This window comes from Octopus bimaculoides, chromosome 18 (genome assembly GCF_001194135.2).
Source record: "Octopus bimaculoides isolate UCB-OBI-ISO-001 chromosome 18, ASM119413v2, whole genome shotgun sequence".
NCBI classification, from domain to species: Eukaryota; Metazoa; Mollusca; class Cephalopoda; order Octopoda; family Octopodidae; genus Octopus; species Octopus bimaculoides.
In genome coordinates, this window is record NC_068998.1 from 16,580,815 (window position 1) to 16,592,104 (window position 11,290).

The 11,290-nt window shown below is 34.5% G+C and overlaps 2 protein-coding genes across 7 annotated transcripts in view; one reads left to right on the forward strand and one right to left on the reverse strand.

The window, feature by feature from the left end:
- The window catches only part of LOC106871196 (uncharacterized), a 44,891-nt gene extending 35,000 nt beyond the window's left edge, over positions 1 to 9,891 (reverse strand). For 2 of the 3 annotated variants that reach the window (XM_014917542.2, XM_014917540.2), the window contains exon 1: positions 374 to 463. The gene's annotated coding sequence lies outside the window, so the exon portion shown is untranslated. Of the gene's footprint in view, positions 1 to 373; positions 464 to 3,384; positions 3,529 to 9,568 lie in introns of those variants that run through there. The other variant, XM_014917541.2, reaches the window with a different exon arrangement.
- Positions 9,892 to 9,929: 38 nt separating this feature from the next.
- Positions 9,930 to 11,290, forward strand: part of LOC106871195 (histone-arginine methyltransferase CARM1) — an 83,850-nt gene continuing 82,489 nt past the window's right edge. For all 4 annotated transcript variants that reach the window (XM_014917538.2, XM_014917537.2, XM_014917536.2 and 1 more), the window contains exon 1: positions 9,930 to 10,101. In XM_014917538.2, coding sequence (XP_014773024.1) covers positions 9,969 to 10,101 — 133 coding nt within the window. In that variant the 5' untranslated portion in view covers positions 9,930 to 9,968. The remainder of the gene's footprint in view (positions 10,102 to 11,290) is intronic.

Consider the following 11,290-nt stretch of genomic DNA (forward strand, 5'->3'; position numbering starts at 1 on the left):
TATATATATATATATATATATATATATTACTTTTTAAAGACGGCACAATTTAAAAAAAAGGTTTTCCTTTAGAAAGAAAACCATTATTTAAACAATGATTGGGAGGGAATGTGACAGGACTGGGGTATTTCATTTTCTTTAATTGGCGTTTATGAATGAATAAACAAATCAAATCCATTATTTGTATACACAAATTAAATAATATTTGAAAATACAAACACTTCTCCGTCACATTTTTTTAAATACAACAATGATTGCTCCCTCGAATAAATACTCACACTCCATACGCCTTTCTTATAATATTAAATGAACAAACACGTTAATATTTTGAAATATATGAATGGATTCTAATTAAGGTGGTGAAAAATTGTACCTTAGCCGCACTCTAATCCTGGTCCAACTCACGGGTCGCTGTCCTTATGAGTGTGAGTGGATGAGGGAGCTGATTAGCAATGACTACTCCCTCAAGGGAGACTCACAAAATTCTCACTCACACTTAGAAATGTTCCTGATACTGTACTAAAGAACATTAATTTAATAAGCAGTTTAATGTCTAGAAATAGCTCATTCTTCCTCAGTAATGTAACAGTAATTATCCCTTACCAAATTTGAAGACATATAATAACTTTTTATTACCATTTTTAATATAAACATAAAGGAAGGTTACTTTATTTTTCAAGTTTTTTGTGTTTCGTTTCGGAGAACAATTCCACATTTTCGTTCATTAATACTCGTGCTGTCCCCTAGCGTCAGAGCTAAATACTACTAGTTTTACTCTCTCGATCATCTTTACGTTTTATTTTTACTGTAAATAATCGAGTATATTTAACATTCACAATCTTTCAAAGAACCATTTACGATTTTCTATTGAGGATTTACGTCTTTAAAACTTTATAAAATTACATTAACCTTAGGCGTGCCAATTTTTTCTGTATTATCTGTACACCACACTATAAACACATTCGTTTCAGTTGTGTTTTAATCTGCTCGAAAATTTTCTGCGAACATTCTTATGCTAAAATATGCCGACGTCTGCAGAAAAAATAAGATATTCTTCAAAATACATATATAAATATATTTATGTATATATTTTGAATATACATACATACATTATATATATATATATATATATATATATATATATATAATATACATTATATATACGTTTATGAGACGGAGTAAAATTTTAGCTTCAATTTAATAAAGTAATATTTATGACTTGAAAGTTATTTTTCCGAAAATCTGTCTGTCCACTTCTTGAACATTATGAAAGCCTTAAAGCGAAGTTAAATTGTAAAAATCGTTGATGCTGACGAAGAATAAGCTTTAATTGAAACATTTTTCTTTCACAAAATCTCACAACCAAGACCCCCAACTTTACATAGAGCCGATTTAAACACACAGCTAAAATTTTATAATAGATCCCTTTTGGTTCGTTGTGTTCAAGAATAAAGGGCATAATCCCCAAACTAAGTCCGGGAGTTCTCTAAAATAAGAAGGTGGGTTGGTGAGTGAAATTAATGCGGTAAATTTGAAACTTAATGAGTGGCGTATAAATAACAGATGAAAGAGAATACTTTATAGCACTGGCCTCCGAAAGGAAGAAACTCGTGTAATATTTTCTATAAAGTATACGAAGGAAAACATTGCGTGTAATAGTCGCAAAGTATGGGGAGAGACAAGAAGGTATTAAAACGGGTTGATACGTGATAAGCAGGGATGTAACTGGTAAAATCAGATAAGAGGTGCTTTAACTGAAAATCTGTAGTTTTATTATTAACCACACAATCAAAATAGTTGAGTGTAGGATGAATTAGATTAGAATAAGAGGTGGTAGGAACTAGTTATCACTATGGTAACTAATAAAATAATTTCATGTCACGCGCCCGCATACACAGATGCTCTAACATTTGCATGTACATGTTTATTTGCATATACGCACAAAATAATAATATGTATACATTGCAAAGGTATTAAATGAACAACGATAAAAGAAATAATAATCAAATACTTTATTTTTGTATTTATTTCTTTCAATTGAAAGTGTATGCTTATGCACGAGAGAGAGAGAGGCAACTGAGCTTTGCCGTCTGAAATTACGTTCCACAAATAACATCGTTGACCAATTCTTAAAACTGACCAAATCCCTGGGAAAGCAACTCTAATAATAAACAATGTTCGCCCATTTGCCTAATGTGGATGTCCTTTTAACAATATTCATGCAGATAAGTTTTGCGCTGCTTAAACAATTCGATGTTTGCTAACTTCTGTAGAATTCACAAGCAAGTTAGCTATAAGTTACTTTCACTAAGTTTAATCTTTAGAGTTGCATTGACTATAAAATGTCTTAACTATGCACGATGCTAAAGGAGAATATTGGAAATCCAGAAAAATTAGTGATTTTAGAACATCTCTGGCAAGGTCACTCTTCAAAGCGATGTGTTGAGATTTTCTTTAGCAATTCTTAATTTCTTGGAGAAATTCCGGATCTTTTTTAAAACGGGGGCCACATTTTTCATTAACGAAACATTTTGAAACTTGGAACACTGGTAGAATGTGTCATATAAAACATCTTTTTCTCTTAGTCTTCTTTAAAAAAAAAGAAATCCATAAGTTATTCCATGTTAAAGTTGTCGTATTTCTGTAATTTCAACCAATCACTGACGTCCATTCAGCCGATATACATTAAGTGCCGACTACATAAACAAACGATTCTGAAACAATTAACCCTAACCCTAACCCTAGGGTTAGGGTTAAAGCAAATTTAAATGAAAAAAGCAAATAAAACGAAGGTATGGAGATTAAATATGCTTTACATCGCTTAATCAGCCAAAGGAGTAAATATAAACAACTGAATACTTGTCAGTGATTGGTTGAAATTATCGAAATTAGACAATTTTTTACATGAAATAAATTCGAATACAAAAATATTTTTCTGTTCTATAACACAAAATAGATAAGTATACGAAGTTTGAAAGTCTTTCCGTACCAAAAACACTACGTAAAACATTAATGAAAAATATGGCCCCCGTTTTAAAATAGATCCGAAATTCCTTGTCAGATGTGTTACAACTCACCTCTCACGAACTTATTTCACGAATTATTACATACAAATGATAGCTTGTTATCAAGAGTGACACCGCTATATTAATGATACCAAAGTTTTATGCCATTTATTTATGATTTAATAACTGATATTTTTGTGTGATACGGCTAACTGAATTTAATATTAAAAATAATTTTTTAAAAATATATGTTTAACTGCACTCGATATAAAAAGAAGCAACATACATAGTGTATTGAAATTGAGCATTAATGTGAGTGATTTTTGTCTTGTGTTGCAATTAATATTTATAAGCAAAACCAAACACACAAATGTTGTACCTGTCAAAAGCGATGAAGTTTATTTCTGTCTTATTCCGGTAGTTCTTAATTTTTCTGTTCCATTTTTTGTGTTTTATTTTATCTTCTTTAAATCATTTTTTATTCTTTTACTTGCTTCATCTTATTTTCATTTTGAGAAAAAACCTGAAATGAAAGGACCTTAATTTAGCAAAGACTAAAATTGTAGTCAGTTGAAGACCAGAAAGGATTCTACTCCTTTTTGGAAAATGGCCCTACTGAATATGTAGGAAAGGTGAAATTCCATAGAATGTACTCAGTACAAGAGATGTAGTGGGATTACAGAAATATCAACAGAGAAAGCAGACATGTTTGTGACAAATGTGCTGGAGTAATAAGCACTAAGAAAACATGTATAGTGATTTGAACCCCAACCATATGATATTCAGTTAGGGACCATGAGTAATCCACCACAGTTTCACATGATTGGTTTATAAATCAACCAGTCAATGTGAAGCTGTGACATGCTATGGCTTCTCAGATTATCCAAAGTTCACCCTCTTTTTAGCTTATAAAAATGGTTTAGTGCCTATCTAGGCAGACCACTAAGACTAGACCACTCATAGAAGGCAGGTCGCTAAGACCAGGCCACCTCAGGTACTCAGACAGGGCACCTCAATCAAGAAACAACTTCAAACATTCACACATGATGTACCACAGCTAGCCTTCTATAAGACACAATGTGGTTATCTCCTCTCAGTCAGCAGTTATATTATCAGCATCTTTTTTTTGTAAAGATCAACACAGTAAATCATGTCTGCTGTTCAGAAAGGATCGATGTGGCCTTTCCTTTGGATAAATACCAGTGGTGTGAAGAGAAGAGACTTGCATATGTGAACACTGCTAACCTTCCTCAATAGATCTTGCTCAGGCCTATACATACATGTATAAAAGCATGGTCAATATTGAATGGTGGAGGTTGAGGAGGGTTGAACTAGGGGACTAGCAACCTCTTCTCTTCTCTCTTCATAGTATGCCACAAAACCTGCCTAACGAAACCAGAGAACATGGAGGGCCAAAGATGAACAAATAAGTTGTTCAGCATGGATAGGTTAAAGTAAATATTGGTTTCAAATTTTGCCACAAGGCCAGAAGTTCAGGGGAGGGGTTAAGTCGATTACATCAACACCAGTGTTCCACTGGTACTTATTTTATCGACCCTAAAAGGATGAAAGGCAAAGTCAACCAAAGCAGAATTTGAACTCAAAATGTAAAAACCAGCTGAAATGCTGCTAAGCATTTTGCCCAGTGTGCTAATGATTCTGCTAGCTTACTGCCCTATTTAAAGTAAATATTAAAAACAATTTTTGTTTTTAAAATTCAACCACTATCTATGTGTTAGAGAGCTTATAAATTGTCAGGGTATTGAAGTAGAATGATTTACTGTACCTATACATTTCACTGTTAATGTATTAGAAGATAAAGATTGTCTAGGTTGATACAGTAATGGAATATTAATATGTTAAATGACTAAAGATTGTTGCAGTTGATAAGGTATTGGAGTAAAATTGGCCTGATAATTGGTAATTCACATATTCTCACTACTGTTATGTCATGTCAATATTTCAGCTAGTTTAAAATGGTGAGCCTGGCAGAATGTTAGCGCATTGGGAAAAATACTTAGCAACATTTTTGTCCATACTCTCTTTACTCTTTTACTTGTTTCAGTCATTTGACTGCAGCCATGTTGGAGCATCGCCTTTAGTCGAGAAAATCGACCCCAGGACTTATTTTTTGGAAGCCTAGTACTTATTCTATCGGTCTCTTTTTGCCAAACCGGTAAGTTACGGGGACGTAAACACACCAGCATCAGTTGTCAAGCGATGGTGGGGGGACAAACACAAACATATACACACACACACATATATATATGCATATATACGACGGGCTTCTTTCAGTTTCCATCTACGAAATCCACTGACAAGGCTTTGGTCAGCCTGAGGCTATAGTAGAAGACACTTGCCCAAGGTGCCACGCAGTGGGACTGAACCCGGAACCATGTGGTTGGTAAGCAAGCTACTTACCATACAGCCACTCCTGCGCCTATCTTTACATTCTGAATTCAAAATCTACTGAGGTCAGCTTTGCCTTTCATCCTTCCTGGGTCAATAAAATAAGTACCAGTTTATCACTGGGGATGATGTATTCAACTTATCCCCCCGCTCAAAATTACTGGCCTTGAGCCAAAATTTGCAATCAATATTTCAGTTACAGTTAAGGTGGCAACCTGGCAAAATGCTTAGTGGCATTTCATTCATCATTACATTCTGAGTTCAAATTCCACTAAGGTCGACTTTGTCTTTCATCCTTTCTGGGTCTATAAAATGAGTAGCAGTTGAGCAATGGAGTCAATGTAATCGGTTTATCCCCTCCCCTCAGACTGCTGACCATGTAACAAAATTTGAAACCAATATTTCAGTTACTGTTGATATATAATAGAGCTAACAATGGTTTATGTTCATGAGCCACTGTTAATATATTAGACAGCCAAAGATAATAAGATATTGGAGAAGAATGGGTAGGTAATTTACATACTCTTATCATCATTTAATGTCCATTTTTCCATGCTTGTATGGGTCAGACAAAATTTGCCGAGGCAGATTTTCTACCGCTGGATGCTCTTCCAGTCACCAACCCTCACTTATCTCCAAGCACAGTAATATTTCCCCATGGCCAGATATGTTTTTCATGGAAGACTGGAAATGAACATTCTTGCTTGTATGATGGTGCTGCTCATTTTCAACTATCAAGTGATGTTCAGACAAGGATACACACAAGCACATATATATATATATATATATATTTCATTTTTGTTTCTGGTTTGCAAGATTCTTCGTGTGAATTCATGTGTTGAAGCAATATGACTCAGGAGAGAGTCATATTGTCTTAATGTCTTATTACCTAACACACTCACTGGTTCAATTTCCACTTATTTATTATTTATATTTTTTCTTCTAAAATTTTTGTTGCTTTTGCTACCTTGTTAATGGATGTTGACTCTCTCTTTCTTTCTCTCACCCTCTCTCTCTCTCTCTCTGTATATATATATATATATATATATAACAAATGAAAGACAGAAGATGGAATATACGAGAATTTATTATTAATCACGACAATTGTTTCAACACATCCAGTACCGATTCCTCTTGGGTGGGACACTCAGCAACTGGTTCAGGAGCATCTGGTGGTGCAGATGTGTCTCGTCGGGTGATAAATAAATAAATATATATATATGATTATATATATATATATAAAATCTGACCAATATCTGATTTAGATGGGCAAACTTGTGGATTGGTATTATAACAAGCTTCTTTCAGTTTTCATCTGCCAAATCTACTCACAAGGCTTTGGATGGTCTGGTACTATAGCAGAGGACATTTGCCTAAGATGCCAAACAGCGAGACTGAACTCAAGACTGCATGCTTGAGAAGCAATCTTCTTAGCTACATGACCATACCAGCTCTGTGTCCATATATTTACATTTTTAATGGTATCAGTATAGAGGAAGGGACTGTGCATCTAAACTTTGCAGGTCCTCAGGGGATGGTTAGAGTGACACAGTTGATGTTCTGTTTCAGTAGCTCTAAATTAGGACCTGAGAGATAAATATATATGACAAACATACTGACAAGGGACTCTCTATATGGATTCCTGATATGCTAGAAATAGCAGCAACGTTCTGTCAAATCACACACTATCATTTTAAAACAGAGATGACACTGAAAAACAGAGTACCTCTATGACCAAATAGGTTAGGGCAGGGGTTTTCAAACTTTTTGACTTGCGGACCCCTTTATATTTCAGGCTTTACCTTAGGGACCCCCTTATAAACGCTTATGAAATTTATACATAAATATTTGCTTAAAATAACATATATTTTTGCATTTATTTATTTAATAGTATTTAACAAATAGGTTTATTGTCAATTAAAAGATTTCGATAAAAAACATATATAAAATCAAATTGCCCATAAAAAGTATTTGCTGTCTACGGACCCCCTGTGGTCCGCGGACCACAGTTTGAAAACCCCTGGGTTAGGGGACTCATTAACATATATTACTTATTGCTCATATGGATTGGCGAACTAAATTGGCTTTGTTTGAAACTCAAAAAACGATGATGACTATTTAGGTGACACCAAATAAGGAGTTTACTACTAATTGTAAGCAAATCAATCTTAATGTTGAATATTGAGGAAGAAGGAATTGCAGTGAAATTAGATGGAAAAAAGCCTATAAAAATGCTATAATCTGCATTACAACAAGAAAAAATATGCAAACTGGAAATTTGTGACATTTAAAAGAGTTGATGATAGCTTTACCATTTATCTGAGACAATTTGCTGAATATTTAAACTAAATTTAAACCAACATCAGTGGAGATGGTACTACAGAAATTTCATATTACAATTGTGGGTGGTAATAGTGTGAGGTAAAGAACTCTGTGTGTGTGTGTGTGTTGAAGAACACAATCTCCTGTAACTGAGGAGAGAATGGTATTTACTCTGTGGCCATGTTGTCACCTCCAAAATGTTGTTAATAAAGTTAAAAAAAACAAAATGTGAGGTTTTGAATTCTTGTGATTATCTTTTTTTAATGATGGTTTACTATTTGCAATAGAGACTTTTCAGCACCCCATCATTTCTTGTAGAACTGGACAGAGTCTAGTCACTTGTATAGTTAAATAGTTAGATCCTGCTTATTATGTCCTCTTCATTGAGGATCTAGCTGGGTTGACAGCTCATGCTGGTTGACCACATGCCATAGGAGTGGACCCAAGGGTGGGGTAGGGGGCTGAAGGCACCTGCCCCTCTCAAGAAAAGAAGTATGCCCTTCTAAATAATGTTATCACGCCCTTTTCCCTTGGAACTGTATTCCCTTCTGACCTTGTGCCCTCCATTTGAAAAATTCCTGGGACCATGCCTGTGCCACATGGTCATGGCAGATGAGAGGGTATCTCAGAGAGATGGGTCACCTGGGAAGTTTCTGGAATATACCAATAAATGGTGAACACGTTGCAATAGTACATTCCCCCATACCTGACCTAAGCAATAAATCTGAATATTTGCATAAACCTTTAAAGGTGTATTCATCTTAAAATACTAAGGAAAGTATAATTGAAGGATTTAATAAAATAAATTGACCCCAAAATTTGTTTTTTTAAATCTGGTACTTTTTGGTTGGTATCTTATGCCTAACCACTAAGTTATGAGGACAGAAACAAACAATTCCAATTATCAAGCAATGATGTGGGTGGGGTGACAAATATAAACGCATATATATTTGACGGGCTTCCACACAGTTTCCATCTACCAACCATGGGCTGACCAAACTTACTCACAAGACATTGGTCAGCACAGGGCTTTAGTAGAAGACATTTGTCCAAGGTGCCACACAGTGGGACTGAACCCAGTGCCATGTAGTAGCAAAGTAAGCTTCTTAACCACACAATCATGCCTTATCAAAGAGCACTTTAAGAATGTGGTTGTTTAGCTTCAGCTCTGCCCATGTTGCAGCCATTCTGTTTTTCGGACATAGTGTATCTAAGACTACATTATCCATGTCTTTGATTCTTTAAGATGATATAGCATGATTTGAATGCTATTTCAGAGTTGGATTGAGTAAGTGATTTAGTTTCAACCCCACTAAAGAGTTTTTTCACATTTCTTATGTCATTGAGAAGATTATGGATTTTTTTAGAATCTCATTACTCCTCTTAATGTGAGGTCTTCTGCTTTGTCAGAAATTGATATTTGATAAATATTGAGAATCTCATTGAGGTCAACTTTGTCACTCTTCAAGGAATGATTAAAGCACCAGTCAAATATTGGAGGTCAACAAATTTGATTATATCCTTCCCCCAATATGTGTGGCTGCAAACCAACTTCAGAAATCAATAATAAACAAATTAACAAGTTCTCAGTTTAAGGCTTTGAGTTCAATTCTTACTGGTTTCCAATTTAGTCTACGTTCTTGGTTCAGTTCTGGTTAAATCCAATTATGTTGTAAATGCTATTAAGAAAGACATAAACATCACACTACTCCACTTCCCTTATCCTATAAATCTGATGTCATTGTCTTTCAAAAATAAAATCATTCAATACTGGAAACAATCAATAGTTTACAAGGGAAAAGACCAAAGAAAAGGTAGAAGTTCGATAGTACCGAATTAAGCGTTTTGCAAGATTTAGTTTCGTTTCTCTGTTCTGAGTTCAATTCCTGATGAGTCCCGACTCATCAACGTTCTGAATTCACTTATTACTGTGAGTCAACTTAGATTTTCCTCTCTCCATAATTCATAAAATAAATACCAGTAATATTCTGTAAATCGATTCACTACATAAATATTCCCTTTAAGAATAGGTCGTGCAGAGCTCACCAATAGTAATCAATAATTCGTGCAGAAAATATGCAAACACATTAACATTACTTCCCGCCCCACATTAACATCACGTGCCTGCGAGCGCGCAATTCTAGTGTTTCGGCCTTTTCCGGTGCAATCCGGAAATACACGTTTCTTGTCGCTACTACTGGAATTGTAGCCTCTTTCTGGCCGTAGAACAACATGGCGGCAGTGTTTGACAACGTGCATATAGCTATTTACAAGGAAAGCGGTTATTTTGATCACTCTGATAAAGCACCACATAGAATTGAAATTATTAAGGAACAGAACCAGGTTACTGTCAACATTTATTGCGGTAAGTCTGACGGAATTGCGTCTTCGTTTTATATATCTCTAATGTCCAGTTTCTTTTTCAACTTGTAGTAAAAGCCCAAAATGTCTGGTAATAAACAAAGCCTCTGGCACATACATACATACACACACACACACACACACACACACTTGTATCACACGTTTGTAACTCTTTTACGCACACACGCATATTATAGTACGCACTCTCGAACACAACATTCCCAATTTTTTTACACATACTATCAATTCATGTTGTTATACCACACATCTTCGCACTTAAATTTATATACCACACACGCATATACTCTTCAAGTCTATAAATATAATGCTTGCATCCGCACTTATCCTTGAGTATTTCGTGGGACATTCTCTCGAACAATTCCTTATATCTTCGTCTAAACTCCAGTCGTTGTTACTTCCGTACATTTTTCTCTTATTTTTCTTTTCTCGCTATCCGCATTTATGTTTAATTTTCTCATCTGCCAGATCTCATTCCTCAAGCATCTAAAAAACATTTTTGCTAAGGGACTAGCAAATAAAAATAGCAAAATTGCTATTATTTACATGCTTTCATATTTAATGATAGTAGTAGTAGTAGTAGTAGTAGTAGTAGCAATAATAATCATGATAGAAATTAACAATAATTTACCTTGTGATGATGTATTTAAATTATACGGTTCATCATCATTATTTCTATATTAATAAGGGGAGTAGGAAAGACTTCCTCCCGTAAATTTGTATTTTTTGTATAAGCGTCGTTCCTATTTTCTTAGTTTCGTTAAATTATTTTTAACGCTTTAATTTCGTGTTTATGTTATATATTTACAGGGTTTGATTTGTCATATATACTTTTAAAAAAATAAATAAATAAAAACTTGGTGTAAATAAAAAAAAAATACTAGAGTATTTGCTGTATTACGTCCATTGACAGATACACTAGGATGTGTGTGTGTGTGTGTGTGTGTATATATATATATATATGTCAGCCGCTTTATTCATTAAATGCTGCAATGGCAGCAGAAAACCAATTCTTCATTGTTCTTTCTTTGGTGTTTACTTAGCGACAATTGAGACCAACTGCCTGACTATTTTGGAATTACATATTGATAAAGTAGGAGAGCATCGGGAATGGTTGGTCACAACAAAGAAAAATAATAGTATTGATGATTTTTCTAAAAGTGCTTTGTCGGTCT